Here is a 24,436-nt window from a genome sequence, read left to right as displayed (position 1 = left end):
TGAGGGAAGGAAAGGATTATCAGAAACTGAAGAGAGCAGAGAACACAGTATAAAGAAGTTGTGACTAGGGGCACCTGGGTGGCTCAGTCAGTTAAGCATCTGACTTCAGCTCAGGTCATGATCTCAAGGTTCGTGAGTTTGTTGGGCTCTGCACACTCAGTCTCAGTGCAGAACCTGCTTTGGAACATCTGTCTCTCTGTCTCTGTCTCTCTCTCTCTGCCCCTCCCTCACTTATGCTCTCTCTCAAAAATAAACATTAAAACAAAAAACACAAAAAAAAACAGTTGTGACCTTTGGTCAAGGGACCTAACCTGCTCAAGATGATCATACCAAACTTACATGTGGGAATAAATACCCAACTTCATCTGCTTTCCTCCCTGTAATCTCCTGTAGTGGTTTCCCCATTGCCATGGCCCCTTACTAGACAAAAGCATGGCCAAGGGCCAATAATTTGGCCAGTAATTTGGAGAGCAAATGGAAGAAAACCAACAAAGGTGTTTATTTAGGAGTGCAGTTGCTAGGTTAAGTGTACATATCTTCAAATTTATTGAAGAAGGGCAAACTGTTTTCCAAAGTGATTGTTTTCAAAAGTAGAGTTTACATTGCTCCACAACATCACCAAAATTTAATATCATTGGATCTTTTCATTTTTGTGAATCTGGTAGGGATGTAGTGATACTTCTTTGTGGTTTTATTTTTTATTTCCCTATTTCTAAAATGGCTGAGAATTTTTCATATTTCGTGGCCATTTGGACTTCTTTTTATGTAAAGTGACATTTAAAGTCTTTTGTCCAAATTTCTATTGGCTATCTGTCTCTTTCTTACTAATACAGAGGAGTCATTTTTACCTTCTGGATTATATATTCTGGATACTAGTTTGGGCCAGTTAAATGTGTTGCAAATATGTTCTCTCAGGTGGTTCCCTATGTTCTGACCCTCTAAGTAGATAAGATCATAGGTGGTTATTCTTTGTAGTTTTGCTGTATTTCCTAAAAATACCCCAAAGCAAAATCATAATGAAAAGTAAATAAGTTGGATACATTAAATAGAAGAAAATGTGGAGAGAATTCGGGGCAAAGAGAATCAAAGACAAAGAATCAGAGGTGGGAAAAGAGTAGAAAAGTAAGAAAACCATTTTTATTGGCTAAAAGATCAATGAAACACTTCCAATTTTATTTTAAATTATTATTAAATATTACTAAACGATAACATTCAATTACATGAATCACGTAGCTGAAAATAATTTCATATTTAAAGTTGAAAATACAGTAAAAATAAATCTGAGGCAAGATGGAAAAAACAAAATATGATACTATTAACTTTTCAAGACATTAAATCAGTGCTTTACTAAACTTAATTTTGTACAGAACTGAGATATATAAATCACATAAGAACTCTGAACTTGCCATAGCATATGATAATAATTAGGCCTGAGACTGGCATAATAAATATAATAATACAATAATTTAAAGTCAGTTACCACTCTGGCCAAAAGCTGTATGAGATTCTAATTTAACCTATTCCTAAAATATTATTTCTTTATAAATTCAGATAATGAGCTATAACATATGAAAAGTAGGAAAAGAGACAACAAAAATATAAGAGGCAAAAGATTCAGTTCTTTAAAGGAGTAACAGAAAATGGCTTCCATTTCATGTTTAAATTAGTTGTTTTTTGAAAAAAATTCTATTAATAGCACAAAAGTATTTGCAGTAACTACAATGATCTCTATTAAGCTATCTTCTTTCATTAATATTAACAAAAATGTGATAGAAATATAACTAAGATGAATGAGATGCTTTAATACACATTAATCTTTTGAATTACTTCTTTCTAAAGGGTTACAATAAAAATAAAGTGAGCATACAATTTATCCTTTTTTATAGATCTGTGTAAAGTATAAACATAACTGTCAAGAAATGAAATACCACCACTTAAAAGTCCTATACACAAACTAACACCTTGAATCTTACACTAAATATTGTTAAAGTGAGCCACATGCTTATTCATAAAGGAATTCTAAATAAAAAAATAAAAGGGATAATCAAATTTTAAAGAACTCTTTTAACACAGAAGATAATACTGTGATATCATTTTCCTGAAGATAATGAAACCTTCAGGCTTGTTCTGCCCAGCTAATATTCTTCATAGAACTTAGAATAAATTTTAATTACGAAGGCTCACAAGGTATTTGAATATCCCAGGAGGTAAACTACGAATATATGAAGTTGTAGAAGTTACCAAAATCAAATATAGCAGTCCAATGCCAACAAAGTGGTTAAGTGCTGAAATATTATTATGCTAACATAGGTTTGTGAGAACCTCTGAGAGCCCTTATAAATATGTTTTTATATTTATTATAAAATGTAATTATGAAAAAAATCACTTTCTGATTTAATTCCTAATTTCTCATTTTAAAATGATCTGTAACAGGACTGATTTCTGATTGATGTAGAATAGAAGTGAAATTCTCTTGGTTATCCAAAATGTGTAAAGAAGTAAACTAGTCTATATTCCAAATTCATATGAAGGAAATGTCATTTGGGAAGGAATTATTGCACTTGTCTTTCACTAAATGAATTTGTAAACTTAATGAAGAACTAGAGATTTGTTGACTATAAAGTAACAAGTTTCAAGTAAGAATAAAATGTTCCATGGTAAAATGTTCAATATTCATTTAAAAAATATATCAAGAGTGTGTCTGGGTCTGTTTGGTTTTACTTTCTTTGACGATGAGTACATTCCTGGCCTGGAATGAAAAAGAACATGCAATTAAAATGCAAGAAGATATTTTTTAACTGTTTTGCAAATCACTGATTTTTAAAATTGTAGTTGATTTATAAGAGCAGATTTTAACATTCCCTAAAAATTAGACCTCAAAATATAACAATTTTATAGCCAGCTTTGTTAAAACTCAAATTAGCCATACCTTTTTGTTTTTCTTGCAGTCTTTTGTACTTGGCCTGAGGTATCTTTAGAGGAAAGAAAAGTCAAGAAATTCCATAATGAACAACATGAAATAATTATAAAGCTGTATAAAAATCTAAAGAGGTAAAGCTGACTGATTAAAGATAATAAAAACTTCCTTAGTACTACATAATTTATATGTAGACATACCAGAAACTAACTTTATAGCATTATTTCTTTGTAATTTACTTATTTTATTAGTATACACTTAATTTTATTTTTGAAGTTGAGCTAGACTCAGACTACCAAAAAACAACTTAAAGAGGCTTTCTGGTTGTGTGATTATAGTTAATTTACCACTGTGCCTTGGCAAAAGTTTTCTTAACGAATTTTTCTTTCTTCTTTTTTTAAATTGAAGTATAACTGACACACAGTGTTCTATTAGTTTCAGGTATACAACATAGTGATTCAACAAATGATATGCTGTGCTCACCACAAATGGAGCTATCATCTGTCACCATACAGTACTATTATAGTCCCATTGACTATATTCTCTATGCTGTACCTTTTATCCTTGTGACTTATTCCTTCCACAGGAATCTCATTTTTTATGAGATCACTTAGCTCCCTGAATTTATGAGTTCGTTCTGTGCTAAATCAAGCCCCAAATGGAGTTTTCCCAAAATGTAAAATCTAATGGCTTCAGTTAATTCTAACCTATGCTAATAAGGTAAATAACATTTTCCTAAATGGCAGCATACACAAACTATCCCTTTAATTGTATATGCTTCATATTTAACAACAATCTCAATTTTAATAAAACATTCCTATATAATCAAGTTCTTTAAAATGACTACAGGGGGCGCCTGGGTGGCTCAGTCGGTTGAGCCTCTGACTTCAGCTCAGGTCATGATCTCACGGTCCGTGAGTTCGAGCCCTGCATGGGGCTCTGGGCTGATGGCTCAGAGCCTGGAGCCTGCTTCCGATTCTGTGTCTCCCTCTCTCTCTGCCCCTCCCCCGTTCATGCTCTGTCTCTCTCTGTCTCAAAAATAAATAAATGTTAAAAAATAAAAATAAAAAATAAAATAAAATAAAAATGACTACAAACTCACCAGTACTTTTGGTGCTTTTTGTGGGTTGATTAGCTAGACTATCCTTTCTCAGTTCCTGGATAATATCTTTATTTAAGCATATATCCACATGCATATTGAACAGGGTAAGATCTGAAGTCTTTTGTTCCAGGTTACAAATAGGACAAACTAGAGCTTGGGTTATTATCACTTCAGGTAAATAAGGCTGGGGGGATTCTTGCTGACTTGACCCCATATCTTCCAGTAAAACAGTAGAGAAAGAATTCTGATAATGTTGCTCAGTATTAAACGATTCTCTTGGAAAAACAGCACATTCCTCTTTGCTGTGCTTATCACTTAAAGCACCTACACTTTCTGCTTTAGGTGGGTTACCTTTAGTCTCTACTAGCTCTGCACAATCTACTGAATTGATTCCTGAATGCTTCTGATGGGTTTCATAATCCTGCTTCTCATGGAGTGAAAAAGAATGATGTACATTTTCTTTCCTGTTAACTTCTGTAGAGGAAGCATGTGAGCATGAGAACATTTTATGGTCTTCATTAATTGAAGGTCCATCAAGACAGGCATCTACTTGTTTATTAAAGCCTTCCAGACTGATGCTTCCTTGCTCCCTAAAGCTAATGGGACAGGTAAATATCTGAGACTTATTTGAATTCTCTGATGTTTCTAAATTCTCGTTCATCTTCTTTAAAACTTGGAATGAATCTGATGTCTGTAAACTTTGTGTATCCACAGCTTCACACTTAAATGTGTCTTGTTGGCTCCATTTCCTTTCTGATCGCTTTTTATCAAAGAAGCTCTTCTTTTGAGACATTTCTAGAGGTTTTAGAAACTGATCTTTGTCAGTTTTCTCTAGCATATGCCCAGTAGCTGACAGAGCTTGGTTTCCAGCCTGTAAAAAGCCAATAATGCTCCTTTGTTGCTGTTTCTTGTCTTCTTCATTGGGAAAACTAGATAACCGTACACCTAAATTAAACCAACGACAATTAATTGCTTAACAAAGCCAATTCACTCATAATGCATAAAAATATTTTGCATAATATTGTTGTGACATATATACAAAAGGCTGTTTAGAGAAAAATAATAAGCAATACTGCATATTTTCTGAATTAAAGGATGAGTTTTCAAAACAGGTACTTAGCATGAAATTTACGTTCCTTTATAAAACTGGGTGTCACTAAATAGTATCTGTTGGGAGTTCGCATGATTATATAAGTCTTCCAATTAACATCTGACATAAGTTACCATTAAAGATCAACTAACTGAGGCACCTGGGTGGCTAGTTGGTTAAACATCCCACTTCTGCTCAGGTCATGATCTCACAGTGTGGGTTCAAGCCCTGCATCAGACTCTGTGCTGACAGCTTAGAGCCTGGAGCCTGCTTCAGATTCTGTGTCTTCCTCTCTCTGCCGCTCCCCCACTTACACTCTGTCTCTCAAAAAATGAATAAACATTAAAAAATTTAAAAAAAAAAAACCCAACTATTGGAGTCAATTTCAAAAACTCTTTAGCTCTTTTTTAGGTTCACAGCAATAGTGAGCAGAAAGTGCAGTTCCTACATATCCTCTGCCCACACCATGCACAGCCTCCTCCAACTGACATATTGCACGAGAGTGGTACATTTGTTACAAATGATGAATGTATAGTGACACAACATTAACACTCAAAGCTCATAGTTTACATTAGGTTCACTCCTGGTGTTGTACATCCTATGGATTTTGACAAGTGTTTAATGATTTGTATCCACCATTATATAATCATACACAATAGTTTCACTGCCCTGAAAGTCCTCTGTGCTAAGTCTATTCATCCCTTCCTCACCCCTAACCCTTGACATACACTGATCTTTTCACTGTCTCCACAGTTTTGTCTCTTCCAGATTTCATAAGTTTGAATCAGACAGTATTTAACCTTTCAAACTGGCTTCTTTCATTTACTAATAATAAATGTAACATAATAATATAATTTACATTTAAGGTGCCTCCATGTCTTTTTATGTGCATTTTTGTTTCCAATTTTGGCAATTATGAATGATGCTGTCATTAACATCTGCTCTTTAGATTTGGGGTTTTGTTTTTAGTTTATTTATTTATTTTGAGAGAGAGAGCAAGAGAGAGAGACAGCACAGAAGGGGCAGAGGGAGGGAAAGACAGAATCCCAAGCCGGTTCTGCACTGTCAGCGTGGAAGCCCAGGCAGGGGCTCGAATTTCCGAACCATGAGATCGTGACCTGAGCCAAAGTTGGAAGCTTAACTGACTGAGCCACCCAGGTGCCCCGGCTCTTTAGCTCTTTTATTTAAAGAACTTTATTCAATCAATTTCAAGTGTGTGCTGTCTTTCATACATGAAAGCATGGCTAATGATCCACTCTTAGCAGTAAAGTTGGCATTTGGAGTGCTTGTCCATATACATCCTCTCACCCAATTCTCTTTAACCTAGTGTGATATTTTCTTGTTTGCTACAAAAATATTAATGTGTTTATCATAAGGTGGTGCCTCAGATACCAAATCAGTATTACAAAACATATGGAGTATATGCACTAAATTCACTTTCATAAAATCTGAAAAGTTTAAAATTCTGAAACATACCTAGCCCGAAGGATTTCACTAAGTAGTAAGGAAAAGAACAACTTTATCTGGTTCTTATGGGGATTAAATTAATGAGCATTGTTCCACCTACATCAGGTTCTAAGAATTAAGAAAAATGGCAGCATAGGTACAAACTCCTCAACAGGTTTAAGAGATAAAACGAAGGAGAGACTATTTCCCAAGTTAATTTATTTGGGAAGGTCTAGCAGATTTAAGGAAAAACAAGTCATACCCATAAGTCTTAATCTCAAGGGATGTGGAAAATCAGCATCAATTTCTGTTCTTAGCAAGTCTTTAGCAATAGCAAATATTTCTTCTGCAGTAGAAACAACAGATGAAACTGTAGATGCACGAGTTTTTACTTCAAAATTTACATTCTTCAGTTTAATGGTAACAGTTCTACCCTGCAACAAACAGAACATTGTTACATATGGCTTTCTAACTTCTAGAAAAAAGTTAATTTGTAGGTTACAAAAATTTAGAAAGATCTCTTAAATACACATAATATAGAAGTATAATCAATTATTTATAAAACATGGTAATGGAATCTGCTAAAAAGAATAACTGAAATATCTAAAAATCCCATTTTAGCCAATAATTATTACTCCCCTCACACTTACTGTGTGTCTACTGTATGCTAGATATTATGCTAAACCATTTGCACATAAGAACTCCCTTTACAGTTACTGTTTAATGGGTACAGGGTTTCAGTGTGGGATAATGAAAAAACTCTGGAGATTAATAGTGGTGATGGTTGCACAATATGAATGAACTTAATATGACAGAAATGTAACTTAAAAATGGTTAAAATGATAAATTCTATGTTATGTGTATTTTATTACCCCCTGGAGGTTCTGAGTGTGGGTTGACTTATTAACTCACTTCCAAAGAATAGAGTATGAAAGGGAAAAATAGTAACTTCACAGTGGAGAAGCCTAGCAAACACTAACTTAACCAGGTGACAACGGTTAGTATCATTTATGATACCTTGTAGTTATCATATACCTTGATAGGATGTAATGAGGACAGTTCACTTCTGGTATTCTTTCTAAAAATTCATAACCTGGTCTAATCATTAGAAAAACATCACCCAAACCTGGATGGAAAGACATCTTGCAGGATACCCGGCCAATACTCCTTAAGACTGTTAAGGTCATGAAAAACAAGGAAATACTGATAAACTTTCACAGATTAGAGGAGATTGGGAGACGCGACAACTAAACACAGTGTGGTTCCCTGGACTGAATCCTGGAACAGAAAGAGGACTTTAAGGGAAAAACAGTAAAATCCAAATAATGTCTGGAGGTTAGCCAATAGAAATGTGCTAATGTCAGTTTCTTAGCTTCAACAAATGTACTATAATAATATAGCTATGATAATACAGGGTATATCAGAACTCTCTATATTATCTTTGCTACTTTTCTTACAAATCTGAGATGATTCCCAAATTACAGGTTTATTAAAACAATTTTTTTTTAAAAATCTTCACACTCAGGTATGATAGAAAAGGATTATAAGATATATAATGTACTTATATAGATATCCCATTCTTTGTAATAACCTTTGTTGTTTTGGGGGGTTTTTTGGTAATAACTTTTGAATACCTTTGTGCTACGCTTTGTAAAAACGCCACCTCTGGTTTGAGAGTTTGGAAAAATACTACATATAGATTGTTGTGAGTGAAGGTTATAAAATAGAAATTCAGGGTCTTCAAGGTTTTGTTCTCAGTATGTTAAACAATCTGGAATTCGAGAATTGAAACAAAATGCCTATTTTAGAAAATCGTTGTCTACCTGAGGAAAACATTAAAAGATGGTTGGAAAGACATTTGTAGTAAGTAAATACAGTTCTAGGGAAATCATTACCTTTGCTTTATTCTCTAATGCCATTATAAGTCTGATTCTGAACGTATTCAAATGTACTCCTCAAGTAGTATAAACTCTGGAATTATACTGGAGCCAGCCTACCCTCCGAAGTTGTTTCTTCATCGACTGATCTCAGTATAGGCCTCAATTATGGGTCAGAATTGAATCTGTCTCTATTGGGGATACTCTATATTTCTCAATTTATTGAGAAACTGAATTTATCTCTATTGGGGATTACTCTTTATTTATTGGGGATACTCAATATTTCTCAATTTGTACTCAGATGCAAAATCTAACTCTTCCTTTAAGGTAGTATTTTATTATTAAAAAATGTTAAATCTAAGAACACTACATCTAAATAAAGTACCTTTAATCCTTCTTTCTGCAGATCTTGAGCAAGTTCACTGCAAAGTTCCTGGCACAAGCTATATTGTTCGTCTGCTTTACTCATCTCACTGAATGTCCTAAAAAGACAAGAATGATTTTGGTGCACAGAGTAAACTATAATTCAGGATAATTTAGGAATGAGATAGTACGTTTTAATGGCCTGGCATTAAGTTTTATTTTTCTGCAGTACAAAAAAAAATTTTCAGATGAACTAAGATATAATTAAGAAGAAACATCTAAGATCTACATGAATAATGGGAGATCATTTATAGTTAAACTGATTTCACCTACAGTAGTTTTTTTAAAAGGAGGTTAAAGTCTGATATATTGCAACAATAAGAGAGGGATAAAAACTATATGATCATTTCAGTATCTGCAGAAAAAGCATTTGACAAAGTATGACATCTACTCATGATTAAAAAAAAAAACTCAACAAAGTAGGTTTTAGAGGGGTGCCTGGGTGTCTCAGTCAGTTTAGTGACCAACTTTGGCTCAGGTCATGATCTCACAGTTCGTGGGATCAAGCCCTGGGTTGGGCTCTGTGCTGACAGCTCAGAGCCTGGAGCCTGCTTCGGATTCTGTGTGCGTGTGTGTGTGTGTGTGTGTGTGTGTGTGTGTGTGTGTGTCTGCCTGCCCCTCCCCCATTTGCTCTCTGTCTCTTTCCCTCTCAAAAATAAATAAAACATTAAAAAAACGTTAAGTAGGTTTAGAGGAAACATATCTCAACATAAAAATGCCTTATATGAAAAACCCATAGCTAACATCATACTCAAAGGGGAAGAACTGAGAGCCTTTCCTCTGAGGTCAGGTACAATACAAGGATGTCCACTTTTACCACTTTTATTCAACAAAATACTAGAAGTCCTAACCACAGCTATCAGACAACAAAAAGAAATAAAAGGCATCCAAATTGGTAAGAAGTAAATCTTTTCACTATTTGCAGAAGACATGATACTATATATAAAAACCTTGAAAGATTCCACTAAAGAGCTACTAGAACTAATAATGAATTCAGTAAGGTTGCAGGATACAAAATCAATGTACATAAATCCACTGCATTTCTATACACTAATTATGAAGCCATGGAAAAAGGAATTAAGAAAACAATCCCATTTACAATGTACTGAAAATAATAAATACCTAAGAATAAACTAAATCAAAGAGGTGAAAGACCTGTACTCTGAAAACTATAAAACACTGGTAAAAGAAATTGAAGACAACACAAAGAAATGGAAAGACATTCCATGTGCATGGATGGGAAGAACAAATATTGTTAAAATGTCTATACTACCCAAAGCAATCATAGATTAAATGTGATCTCTGTCAAAATACCAACAGCATTTTTCACAGAACTAGAACTAACAATCCTAAAATTTGTATGGAGCCCCAAAAGACCCTGAACAGCCACAGCAGTCTTCAAAGAGCAAAGCAAAGCTGGAGATAACACAATTCCAGATTTCAAGTTATACTACAAAGCTATAGTAATCAAAACAGTATGGTACCGGGACAAAAACAGACACATAGATCAATGGAACAAAATAGAAATCCCAGAAATAAACTCGACAAAGGAGGCAAGACTATGCAATGGGAAAAAGACAGTCTCTTTAAGAAATTATGTTGAGAAAACTGGACAGCTACATGCAAAAGAATGAAACTGGACCACTTTGTTACAGCAAACACAAAAATAAACTCAAAATGGATTAAGGACCTAAATGTGAGACCTGAAACCATAAAAATCCTAGAATAGAGAACAAGCAGTAATTTCTCTGACATTGGCCATAACAATATCTTTCTAGATACATCTCCTGAGACCTAAATGTGAGACCTGAAACCATAAAAATCCTAGAATAGAGAACAAGCAGTAATTTCTCTGACATTGGCCATAACAATATCTTTCTAGATACATCTCCTGAGACAAGGGAAACAAAAGCAAAAATAAACTATTGGGACAACATCAAAATAAAAAGCCTATGCACAGCAAAGGAAACAACCAACAAAAACAAAAGACAACCTACTGAATAGGAGAAGATATTTGCAAAATGACATATCTGATAAAGGGTTAGTACCCAAAACATATCAAGAACTGATACAACTAAATACCACCCCCCCCAATAATACAATTAAAAAATGGGCAGAAGCCACATTTCTCCAAAGAAGGCATCCAGATGGCCAACAGAGACACATGAAAAGATGCTCAACATCATTCATCATCAGGGAAATACAAATCAAAACTAAATGAGATATAACCTAGGGGCACCTGGGTGGCTCATTCGGTTGGGCATCCAATTCGACTCAGGTCATGATCTCACAGTCCATGAGTTTGAGCCCCGCATCGGGCTCTGTGCTGACAACTCAGAGCCCTGGAGCCTGCTTCGGATTCTGTGTCTCCCTCTCTCTCTGCCCCTTCCCTGTTAACGCTCTGTCTCTCTGTCTCAAAAATAAATAAAACATTAAAAATAAATAAATAAATAAATGAGATATAACCTCATACCTGTCAGAATGGCTAAAATAAAAAACTCAAGAAACAACAAATGTTGGCAAGGGTGTGGAAAAAGGGGAACCCTCTTGCACTGTTGGTGGGAATGTAAACTGGTACAGCCACTGTGGAAACAGTATGGAGGTTCCTCAAAAATTTTTAAAATAGAACTACCTATAATCTAGTAATCACACTACTGGGTATTTACCCAAAGAATTTGAAAACGCTAATTTGAAGGGACATATGCACCCTTACGTTTACTGCAGCATTATTTATAATAGCCAAATTATGGGAGCAACCCAACTGTCCATTGATAGATAAATGGATAAAGAAGATGTGGTATATATGTATACCACACACACACACACACACACACACACACACACACACACACACACCAATGGAACATTACTGAGCCTTAAAAAAGAATGAAATCTTGCCATTTGCAATGATGCAAATGGATCTAGAGCATATAATGCTAAGCAAATAAGCCAGGCAGAGAAAGACAAATACCATATGATTTCACTCATATGGAACTTAAGAAGCAAAACAAACAAAGGAGAAAAAAAGAGACAAACAAACAAACAAAAAACCAGACTTGTAACTCTAGAGAACAAACAGATGGTCACCAGAGGGGAGGTGGTTAGGGGGATGGATGAAATAGGTGAACGGGATTAAGAATACTTATCTTGATGAGCACTGAACAATATATGGAACTGTTGAATTACTACATTGTACACCTGAAGCTAATATAACATATTAACTACATATACTGGGATTTTTAAAAAGTTGATTACAGTCACTAACAGATTATGATAATGCCCTCAGAACTTATAACACATTATTATATACGTGTACGTAGACTGCTACAGAGGGTTATCTTAACAAAGTATATATGAGAACATTATTCCAATTACTGTTCATCTACTTTTTGGAATAGAAGTATTTTCAAGTAGACTTAAGGGGGTTGTTCCTGGCACCTAGGTAGAGTTAGTCTAACAGACAACTGGAAATGGAGGGCTGGTGATATTAAATGTAGAAATTTGAATTCATCTGCACCCGAGTATTGAAAGTAGGCAAGGGATCATATTAACATAAAAGAGGAAGATGCTAAAAAGAGACCAGGGTAATGAGTTAAAAATCCTGAGCAGAGGACTATTCAGTGAAGAATACCCAGTTCTCCTCCAACCAATGTTTCCAGCTTCCCAATCATTTAAATTTCTCCAGAATATTTTATGTATAAGCAAACAAGTAAACATTTTCTCTTAATTTTTTATATAAACAGTAGAATATTAGACACACTGTTTAGCATCTTTTCAATTGATCCTGGTGAGATTTCCTTATGAATAAATAATTCCCTCATTTTTACATGGCAGCCTAATATTTTAATTTAAAGATGTAAGATCATTGAACCAATTCTCTAGATATTTACGTTACTTTCTTTTACTATCACAAAAAAAACATAATGAATAATCTTGTATACATGTAAAATGACATGTGATTACATATGCAAAATGAATTCCTAGAAAAAGAACTATGGGATCAAAGTACAAGTGTATCTGTGATTTTAACAGCCATTGCCAAAATGCTTCACCCCTGGGGTAGGCAAAATAATAGTCCCCAAAGATGTCCAAATCCTAATCTCTTGGAACCCAGTACATTACATGATAAAGGGTACGTTGCAGATATGATTAAGTTAATATAGGGAGAGTATCCTAAATGGTCCAGGTGGGTCCAATGTAATCCCAAGGATTCCCTTAAGAAGAAAGCAGGAGGGTGAGTCGGATAAAGATGAGATGTTAGGTCTGAAGATGATGAGTCAAAGAATACAAGCCGCCTTTAGAAGCTTTTGGCAAGGAAATGGATCCTCCCCTGGATCTTTAGAAAGCATGCAACCCTGCTAATACCTTAATTTTAGCAACCCTGCTAATACCTTAATTTTAGGACTCCTGACCTTCAGAACTGTAAGAGAATAAATTTGTGTTCTTTTAAGCCACTAGATCTGTGGTCATTTGTTATAGGACCAGTAAGAAACCAGTACACTCCCTCCAGAGTTTATAAGCTATTTTACTCCCACAGTCTTATCAATAGGGTATCTTTGCCAACCCATTGGTGAAAAGGCTTTCTCAGAGAACCTTCAATCTGTATTTCTTAAACTATAAAGATTGGGAATATTTCCAATGTTTTAAGAGGCATCTGTACTTGCTTCTCTGTTGAGTAACTAGCTCTTTCTTAATTTTTTCCTATTGGCTTGCTGGCCCTTTCTCCCACCTCACCTCCCCCACTGTGTAGTGTCTTTCTTTCTTTTTTTTTTTTTTTAAGTTTTTATTTAAATTCCAGTTAGGAAACAGTTTAATATTAGTTTCAAGTGTAAAATACAGTGATTCAACACTTCCATACATCTGATGTTCATCACAACATGTGAACTCCTTAATTCCCATCACCTATTTCACCCATATGCACACCCACCTCCCTTCTGGTAATTTCAGTTTGTTCTCTATAGTTAAGAGTATTCAGGGGCACCTGGGTGGCTCAGTCAGTTAAGCGATCTACTCGGGTTCAGGTCATGATCTCATCGTTTGTGTGTTTGAGCCCCGCATCAGGCTCTGTGCTGACAGCCTAGAGCCTGCTTCTGATTCTGTGTCTCCCTCTCTCTCCACCCCTCCACCGCTCATGCTCTGTGTCTCAAAACTGAATAAAAATTAAAAAAAAAAAATTTAAAGTGTTTCTTGGTTGCCCCTTTTCCCCCTATGCTTGTTTTTGTTTCTTAAATTCCACATATGAGTGAAATCATATGGTATTTGTCTTTCTTTCTCTGACTGGCTTAATTTTGCTTAGGATTATACTCTCTAGCTCCATCCATGTTGTTGCAAATAGCAAGATTTCATTCTTTTTTGTGGCTGAATAATATTCCATTGTGTATGTATACCACATCTTCTTTATCCATTCATCTGTTGATGGATCTTTCCATAAATTGTCTACTACAGATAATACTACTATGAACATCAGGGTGCATGTATCCCTCTGAATTAGTATTTTTGTATTCTTTGGTTAAATACCCAGTAGTGCAATTGCTGGATTGCTTCCAACAGTATGAGGAACTTCCATACTGTTTCCACTTCCAAACTGCATCAGTTTGCACTCCTACCAACAGTATAAGAAAGTTCCCCTTTCTCCAAATCCTTGCCAACATGTGTTGTTTCTTGTGTTGCTGATTTTAGCCATTCTGACAGAGGTAGTGTGAGGTAATATCTCATTGTAATTTTGATTTGTATTTCCCTGATGAAGAGTGATGTTGAGCATCTTTTCATGTGTCTGTTGGCCATCTGGATTTCCTCTTTGGAAAAAAGTCCATGTGTTCTTTCCATTTTTAACAGGATTATTAATTTTTTGGGTGTTGAATTTTGTAAGTTCTTTATATATTTTGTATACTAACCCTTTATTGGATATGTCATTTGCAAATATTCTTTCCCATTCTGCTGGCCCTTTCCTAACAAATGTTAATAATAGCTAATATTAATATTCTTGGGTAGTAAGTAATATTCTCAATAACAAAAGAGAAAATGGAAGAAAAAAATTCATTAAATAGGACAGTACTATCTCAATTTTGGATGCGCCCCCCCCACCACTTCTTTTCCTTTGATTGCTTTTATGTAAATCACAGCCTAAAACAGAAATTTTTATCAAACTCATTTATTGAATATATTGTCTTGTAAAAGTCATTCAGCTTTTCTGATCAAAAATAGTATATGTGAGGGGCGCCTGGGTGGCGCAGTCGGTTAAGCGTCCGACTTCAGCCAGGTCACGATCTCGCGGTCCGTGAGTTCGAGCCCCGCGTCGGGCTCTGGGCTGATGGCTCAGAGCCTGGAGCCTGTTTCCAATTCTGTGTCTCCCTCTCTCTCTGCCCCTCCCCCATTCATGCTCTGTCTCTCTCTGTCCCAAAAATAAATAAACGTTGAAAAAAAAAATTAAAAAAAAAAAAAAACAGTATATGTGAGGGGTGCCCAGCTGGCTCAGTTGGAAGAGTGTGGGACTCTTGATGTTGGGATCATGAATTTGAGCTCCACATTGGGTACAGAGATTACTAAAAATAAATAAGTAAACTTAAATATAATATATGTGAAAAATGAACACAACCTTGTACTAGACCAGTGGTTCTTAAACATTTCAGTGGAACTCTGGTGTTTGGAGGAGAGATAATTGAGGGACTTTTCAATGACATATTTCCCAAAACAATAAACTCCCCTCGGGATTTCATTTGACTGCCAGACAAGATTACAAACCACTTGAACTAGGTCCCCTCTAAGCTCTCTTTCATCAAGCTTACTATTTGATGCTTATGTACATTCACCAATATTTGGAAAGTTTCAGGAGTAATTTCCATGGTGCCTTCTTAAATCTCCCAAATAACTACCCAGTATAATTTTTCTTATCAACAAGGCTAAAAATTAAGATTTAGAATCCTAAAATGCTTGGTTTTCACTGAAGAGAAGCAAAACTAACACTAAAAAAATTAACTGCAGTTAAATTTTTTCCCACTGAGAGAATGGCAAGCAAAGGTAATAAAGCACTGTACTGGGATATTTACTTTAGTAGTGTCAATTACTGAAAAATGTCATTTGGTTTGCAAACAGATTTTTCTGTTTCAGTGATATTTTACTAAAAATTAAAAATCAGTTAAAAAGAACATGAATTATGAACAATTAATAATAACAAAACATTACCTCTCAACGCTCATGCTTTTCCTATCTCCATCCCTTGAAATGAAAAAAAAGAAAAAAGTTTTCTTTGCATTCTCAAAGAAGCCTCAGTTCCATTTAGTCAACTAAGAGGATTTAATATATCAATTACCATTTAAAAATCTCAGTAATGTTTTTTGTTAAAATTTATACACCGTGAGAAACTGAGTTTTTTAAATCTCAAAATAAAACTATCAACAAAGAATACAGATAAGATGCTAATATGATTATGTGTGTAAAGGATCCAGTCTATCTCTATCAAAGAGAATAAATATGAAAATAGGTTGATATTATAAATTGCTTCTGTTAAAAGCCTGAATATCAAAACCATGACTTACAGAAACCAATAGGAGTAAGAAGCATAATCATTTGCAGTTATACAATATATGTAATTAAAGATCAATTACCTAGTTTTTGGCCATGTATATTAACTTCACTCTCTTATAGTTACTTATTACTCATTTTTACTACTCTATATAAACTTCAGTTAGAATTTGGACACAGTAGTAGGATGATTGGGAATCTAATCCATCTAGTTTGGTTGGATTCTAGCTGTCCTGATAGGAGTAATTGAAACCAAAAAGCTGAAATGATATGTAGATTATTCGTTTTTCACATACTGAATGAACCTATTAGGAATAAGGCACTGTTCTAGGCATTGGGCATATAGTTATGACCAAAACAGAGCAAGTTCCTATCCTTAAGAAACATATCTTAGTGGAGGGAGACAAGTAAACAAATACAGAAGTAAATATGGAATATGTTAGCAGTTGAGAATAACTATAGATTAAAAAATAAAGCAGGATAGGGGAATAGAGAATGTACATAGAAGAGAAGGGAGGTTTGATATATTATAAATTACCTATGCGTTTCACTTCAGAGCATTACCTACATCTTTAAATACCACAGTTTAATATATGCTATGTTATATCAAGAACTATATTATTTTCAAGCACTATGGAAATAAAAAGAGGATAATTCTTAGATTAAAGAAGAAAGTCTTATTTCCCATTACCTTCAAATATTAGACTATGCATAGTAATGTGATTTCCTTCTCTGATCTTTCATTATATCCACTTAAGATCAAAGTCAGCTCACTATGAGCTTAAGAATGAGGAACATGGAGGGGCGCCTGGGTGGCGCAGTCGGTTAAGCGTCCGACTTCAGCCAGGTCACGATCTCGCGGTCCGTGAGTTCGAGCCCCGCGTCAGGCTCTGGGCTGATGGCTCAGAGCCTGGAGCCTGTTTCCGATTCTGTGTCTCCCTCTCTCTCTGCCCCTCCCCCGTTCATGCTCTGTCTCTCTCTGTCCCAAAAATAAATAAATGTTGAAAAAAAAAAATTTATAAAAAAAAAAAAAAAAAAAGAATGAGGAACATGGAGATACTGCACAGCCTGCAATGTCTACAAGATTTAGCAGGTTTAATTATTTTATCAAACTTCTTTCATATGTCTCCTCAGTAATCTTCCTGCTTTCCTTTAGTTTAAGAATCAGAATACCAAGGAGTTATTTTGAGGGCAGGCTGACAGGATGATAACAAAATTATAAAAATAGTGCCCATTGTTAATTCCCATTCTTTTTTAAAATTCCTTCTTTTCACCCACTCCCAACCGTGTACGCTTTAGCTCTAAGATACTTCTTTTTAAGACTGAGATCAAAGAGTGGCAGGGAAAAATCCTAGGGCCTCTCCTCTAGCTGTTTCCTCTTCTCCTACATCTTTGTATGGCTGGCCACTTCAGGTCCCTGCCTCTGGGGGGGACATAATCGTTTGCAGTTATACATGTAATTAAATATCAATTACCTAGTTTTTGGTCATGTATATTAACTTCGCTCTCCTATACTTACTACTCATTTTTACTACTCAATAGAACTTCAATTAGATTATGGATCATGCCTCTGGATCATGGCTGCAGCCCCCTACTCTTAAGGCCCAAGTCATTTTCCAGTCCCTTACTCTGCCTTACTTTCTTCATTTGTTTATTTGGTTACTTCCTGTTTCCCACACTATTATGTAAACTCCATGAAGGCAGGAGTTTGTCTTGTTTCCTAGTATTCTTCCCAGTGCCTAGAACAGTACCTAACAACGTAATTAGTCAGTATTGAATGAATCTGTCAATTATTTACAAATCTGGAAAAGAAAAGAAATATAGTTGTTAGTTCAGAAAGCCTTTCAAAGAATTAAAGAGATTAAATCAAAGAGATTAAATCTCTTTGCTTAAGGGGTAAATTCTGGAATATGAGCCACTTTCCTTCCTCAGCAATCAGAACACCATTGTCGTTATGTTCTAAATGAAAAATAAGACAGGTACAGAAAAGAAAGAACTCATCATGCCTCTTGTCTATCTACCCAATTGCTGTGGCCAACAGCCAAAAAGTGATTCTTTGTTCCTCTTTTCCTTTCCTCCCACCTCCAATCTTTTGACTTTAATTCAAAAATTATATTCTGGAATGAACTAGCCTAAAAAAATTTTTAAACATATTATCCTTAGAGCCTCCATGTCAATGGTTAATATTGCTATTTCAGCAAATGATAAAGAAAAAACAAAATGACTATACACATAGATACCTTGCCAGGAGTGTTGAACCTAGACCCAGGGAAATATGAAGGAAATGATGCCAAGATGTTTCAGAGAAAAGAAGAGAAAGTAATGCCCTCTGTTGGTAGAGTTCTGTACACGTAATAATTCCAAGGGCCTTTAACATTTTCTCTGTAACTTTTCCTATGCCAGACACCTAGAAAAGAGTCAATATTTATCATTAAGAAAGTTTTACATTAAGGCAAGAACAGATATTTAACCTCATTATACCTTTCATAACCAATAAAAGGTACGAATAATGTGACTATCTTCACAAGTCATGCAAGAAAACTGCTTTAATTATTTTTGGGCACATCTAAACAAGTGCTATAAGGAATTAAAATTTTTAAATTTCAGGTAATTTGAAAAAGTATTAAAAAAAGAATTCTATTACAGAAACTTAGAAAATGGAATAAACAAATTAAAAATAAACAGCAAAACTTATGAATCTTTAGTATACTATTATCTGTTGTGACCCACTAAAGCTGTTATGTTCCAAAGTTCTCTGACCCCAGAACTTTTTTTTTTTAATGGAACATCTACTCATACCTTGAAAACCACACTGGAAAATGCTGCTTTATAGTTACATGTTATATATTCTAAACTATTCAGTGATCACACATTATATTCTTTGAACTGCTTCTTAGCCTTTTGGCTAAGATCAAGTGTAGTACATTATATTCTTTGATTACAGCCTTTGTTCTGAGCATTGAGAGATTTTTATTTAAATCTACTCCTATACATTATGTTGAGCAAGAAAATTAAGCCCCCAGAACACCAAATAGTGTCTAGTGTAATTATTGTTTTTTAAAAAAGCATATATATGCAGAAAAATCTACAAGCTGTAAAAAATAGTAAAACACACCCTTTCTCTTACCCTGAGGGATCATTTTACCATTTTAAAGATAATATTTTTTTTGGTCAAAACAAATTTCTAAATCTCTGAAGTCTCATACCTATTGATCTGGTGGCACCTAGACTTTAGAACTCAAATAGTATATTAAGTGATAGCTGAAAGGACTCTTCCAAGTATTCTTTTTATTTCTGTTCTTCTTAGTAGCAGTACACTTAAAAATCTTTCATCTATTACTTTCTTAAAATTTTTCAGCAAACAAGCTTCTTAAACCTCAGTTTAGGGTTTCATACAAAGATTTCTTCAAGCCCAAACTCAATCATCCATTTTACTTCTTGCTTGTTACCTATACCTCTAGAACTTTTCAGCAAAGAATGATTATTACCATCCTAAATAGTGTCTCTTCCGAGTGTATTTATATGAATACATATATGTTTATTTATATAAATAAAATTTATATAAATTCTATATAAAATCTCACCTTTCTAATGGGTAAGTCCTTGATGAAATCCATCACAGCTTCTCTATTGGGGAGAATTTGGTATTGTCCATTTGGTTTATTCTTATCACTGCATACTTTTGCTAACATTGTATTTGGGGCAATGCCTTAAAAGAAGAACACCCTGATGACTCAAAGAAGTTGACATATATGATTTTAAAATATATGATGACAATACTGAAAAAAAATGGTGAGTGCAAAGCATCTGAAATGATGTGGAATGGTACTTTAAAAATAACATTTGATAACTTCCTATCTCCTCAGGGCTCGATATGATTTTAGGAAAAGGAAATGTAGTAGTTACTGTGACAGCAAAAATAAGGAACATTTAATCTCTCCATGGTATCTTATTTTATTTTTAAAAATTTTTAATGTTTATTTATACTTTTGGGAGAGACAGAGTGACACAGCATGAGCAGGGGAGGGGCAGAGAGCGAGGGACACACAGAATCTAAATCAGGCTCCATACTCTGAGCTGTCAGCACAGTTCAAACTCACTAACTGTGAGATCATGACCTGAGCCGGGGTCAGATGCTTAACTGACTGAACCACCCAGGTACCCCTCTCTCCATGGTATTTTAAAGTCTACGAGTAATTTATGAGTTTAAGTAATATCATTAGTTTATGTACCATTTTTAGCAGCAATACAGGGCTGACTTATAGAAAAGATCCAGAATATAACTTAGGATGGATGTTCACTCTTTGAAAAGGTCTTCTGTATAGATTATCCACATAAAAAAAATCAGGGCGCCTGGGTGGCTCAGTCAGTCAAGCATACAACTTTGGCTCAGGTCATGATCTTGCAGTTTGTGGGTTTGAGCCTCACGTTAGGCTTTATGTTGACAATTCAGAGCCTGGAACAAGCTTCGGATTCTGTGTGTCTCTCTCTCTCTCTCTGCCCCTCCCCTGCTTATGCTCTGTTTCTCTCTGTCTCTTAAAAATAAGTAAATGCTATAAGAAATAAAATAAAAAATAAAATAAAATTTAAAAAATCAAATATTCTAGGTTGCATTATACTTAAAACAATGATAATAAAATACATGCATTCTTTTCATGTTATACACAAAGCAAATTAATACTTTTCAGGAAGATATTTTAAAATCTCTAGGAGTCTCAATGAGTAAGATAACTTAAAATACTCAAATAGAGTCATTAAGTGATTCATTTCTATTTTTGTACACATCCTACTAAAATTTGTTACTTATTCTCACACTTTGGCATAGAAAGGAAAGATTAATGTAATCATAATATGGCTTTTATAAGATAGTGTTAAGACACAGTGATACCCTCATGGGTTACTGACATTTGTGAAGCTCTTTTTCCCTTCACTAGCTGGCCCTAGATTGCTATGTAGCTAGTTGGGGTTTTTTCTATCTTCTACTTTGTGGTCAGCTGGGGTCTTTCCTGAACTGTAATCCTGGACAGGGCTGAAGTCTTCAAAGGGAAAACCAATAAAGCTAAACCAATTAAAATACTGAATGCTTAAAAAAAGGATAGCTACATTAGATTTGAAATTGAAATCATAAAGGGTAAGTAAAATGTCACTATATACTTCATAACCAGAAACTACTAATATTACACTTAAAAATTAACTATGGGGTAGCCATCAAATCCCTTTTAAGTACCTGCACTGGCTGTCAATGTTGTTTTTTGCTCAATTCTGAAACGAATTTCCTTTACGGCTTCCTCGGCTGATGTTCCAAAAACAATCGCATTTTGGAGTATTTGAGGATTATTTTGCTCTTCAGAGTTTGCTTGGAAAGGATTTCCTTGGGGGTGCAAATCAGGAGGAATGTCATTAAAGAGTAGTGGAGGGATGTATCGCTCCTGCTCACTCACTTTATTCACTTCTTCTCCAGGTTTACCTAAATTATAAGCAGGAACAGTAATTATCTTCATAAATCTTCATAAATACAAAAGTACATACTTCATAAATTAGGTTTCCCTACATTCTTTTTAAAGACAAAGCAAATCTAGTTTAGTTTTGTTTCTCTTTTTTTTTTTTAGTTTTGTTTCTAAGAACCAAGATGACAAATGTTATTTATATATTGTAACTGTTTAACAAAGAAAATACTGATTCTAAGTTTTTCTTAAAAGGAATATTATCTATTTCCATGGTATACACTTTAAGAAGAAACATCCTATGTAAAACTCACCAATTTGTGTACCATACCTAAATTAACTAAAATCTAGAAATGGGCCTAGTCACATTACTTCTTTTTTTTTTTTTTAAAAAAAACCTTTTTTCCCTTACTCATTAAATTAGAATTTAGGATTGAGGAAAAATGCATTAGCAATCAAGAATAATTATGCTGAGAAATAAAGTTTTTTTAGAGAGAAAAAAACCTTCCATTTTCTTCACGGAAGAAACTTTTCAGACATTAAAATACTCTCAATTTCCCTCTTTCAAATGCTGATTTTAATTTTGACTTGCTTACTTATAAAGTACCACTTTTACTAGGGCACACTTGAAATAAATAGTAATTACTGTTGGAAGTTACGCTTCTTTAAATACACAAATTCTTAAGGTCTGATCAGATTAACTCTGGTCCAAGTTTAAGGGAAAGAAGCCTTTATTATTACCAGTAGGCTATAACCTTGAAAGTAAAATAAAAATAGTAGTCTAGTTATTGCCTCATTTTAGTTGCATTTTTCACAACTGGACTGTAAAATATACTCAAATTTATGCCAACATCAAAAATGTCCTCATTAAATCCATTAAATCCATTAAAGACTACTTTCAGGGCTTAATGGAAAAGAAATGCAGTTTAAATGTATTTATAAAAATTAAGATTAACAACAGAAATTTCTGATCTCTTCATAATTTTATTACATATAAATGTTTTCTATATTAAGATAAATGCAGAAGCAAAAATTAAATTTCTGGTTTCAAGACACATATAAATGCATATTACTTAAAAAACGAACAACTTGGGGCGCCTGGGTGGCGCAGTCGGTTAAGCGTCCGACTTCAGCCAGGTCACGATCTCGCGGTCCGTGAGTTCGAGCCCCGCGTCAGGCTCTGGGCTGATGGCTCAGAGCCTGGAGCCTGTTTCCGATTCTGTGTCTCCCTCTCTCTCTGCCCCTCCCCCGTTCATGCTCTGTCTCTCTCTGTCCCAAAAATAAATAAACGTTGAAAAAAAAAAAATTAAAAAAAAAAAAACAAAAAACGAACAACTAGGACTTTTAAGGAAGGTTTTTGTTTTTTTTTAATTTTTTTTTCAACGTTTTTATTTATTTTTGGGGCAGAGAGAGACAGAGCATGAACAGGGGAGGGGCAGAGAGAGAGGGGGACACAGAATCGGAAACAGGCTCCAGGCTCTGAGCCATCATCCCAGATCCCGACGCGGGGCTCGAACTCACGGACCGTGAGATCGTGACCTGGCTGAAGTCGGATGCTTAACCGACTGCGCCACCCAGGCGCCCCAAGGAAGGTTTTTTAAAGATAATACAAATAGTATGACAAACCACCAGATTAGTTTCAAATTTTAAAGCATCTAATTTGAATTAAGTTACAGAAAGATGTTTTCTAAATCTGAATTCCTAGGAAATCTGAATTCCTAGGCCATATACAAAATAAGTCTTATTTATAAACTTAACATTAGCAGTTATTTATGTGCCTCAGCTGCTTTCATTTTCCATATTCTATTTTTAAAATGATGAACATTTCAGGCACACCTGGATGGGTCAGTAAGTTAAGCATCTGACTTTGGCTCAGGTCATGATTTCACAGTTCATGAGTTCAAGCCCCACATTGGGCTCTAAACTAACAGCGCAGACCCTGCTTGGGGCTCTCTCTCTCTCTTTCCCTGTTCCTCTCTCTCTCTCTCCAAGTGGGTAAATTAAGTTAAAAAAATAAAATCTTTAAAATAAATAAGTAAGTAAATAAATAAATAAAATGTTAAACATTTCATAAGGCATTATGACTGTGGCAAAGTTGAAAGGTCCCCTTTTCCCTATCTGTATGCGTAAAAGTCAAGGTAAAGAGAGCTGCAGAAAAACTGCAAACCAGTTCATAAGCCCCTTATACAGAGTTCCTTATGCCATGTTTTGTACCTCATGAGTCCATCACAGTACTCTTAAGTGGGTCACTGATAGAACACCATAATAGGAAGCAAAGCATACTGCCTTTAGGTTCATTGTTAGAACAGCTGCTGAATGTTGCAGTCTCCTATTATTCCATCTGTCTAGTTCTCTGTTAGGCCTGCCTCTACAACTACTGCTACAATAGTTTCTTATTAGCTTTTTGAAAAAAAATCTTTATAATCCCATAACTGAAGTGATCTGAATACAAAACTAAGATTTCTTATAATCTGAAACACTAGGATGAAAGCATCCCATCTGGATGGCAAGTGCTAAAAGTATATGGTATTTCAGTTTCTTGTATTGCCTCACACTCACCATCCAGATTTATATGGCAGAATAAACATAAAATAATAATTATTGAGACACCTAGGT

General features: G+C 34.8%; 1 protein-coding gene across 10 annotated transcripts in view; it reads right to left on the bottom strand.

Moving 5' to 3' along the window:
• Positions 1-1,115: 1,115 nt before the first annotated feature.
• The window catches only part of POLK (DNA polymerase kappa), a 74,302-nt gene continuing 50,981 nt past the window's right edge, over positions 1,116-24,436 (bottom strand). For 6 of the 10 annotated variants that reach the window (XM_043592210.1, XM_043592154.1, XM_043592203.1 and 3 more), the window contains 9 exons: positions 21,604-21,843; positions 19,961-20,085; positions 18,617-18,783; positions 16,038-16,070; positions 8,818-8,914; positions 6,818-6,989; positions 4,020-4,964; positions 2,930-2,972; positions 1,116-2,749 (listed from right to left, as the gene is read on the bottom strand). In XM_043592210.1, coding sequence (XP_043448145.1) covers positions 2,674-2,749; positions 2,930-2,972; positions 4,020-4,964; positions 6,818-6,989; positions 8,818-8,914; positions 16,038-16,070; positions 18,617-18,783; positions 19,961-20,085; positions 21,604-21,843 — 1,898 coding nt within the window. In that variant the 3' untranslated portion in view covers positions 1,116-2,673. The remainder of the gene's footprint in view (positions 2,750-2,929; positions 2,973-4,019; positions 4,965-6,817; positions 6,990-8,817; positions 8,915-16,037; positions 16,071-18,616; positions 18,784-19,960; positions 20,086-21,603; positions 21,844-24,436) is intronic. The other 4 variants (XM_043592186.1, XM_043592194.1, XM_043592218.1 and 1 more) reach the window with 2 other exon arrangements.

This window comes from Prionailurus bengalensis, chromosome A1 (assembly GCF_016509475.1).
Source record: "Prionailurus bengalensis isolate Pbe53 chromosome A1, Fcat_Pben_1.1_paternal_pri, whole genome shotgun sequence".
Taxonomy (NCBI): Eukaryota; Metazoa; Chordata; class Mammalia; order Carnivora; family Felidae; genus Prionailurus; species Prionailurus bengalensis.
This window is presented reverse-complemented; position numbering and strand designations above follow the sequence as displayed.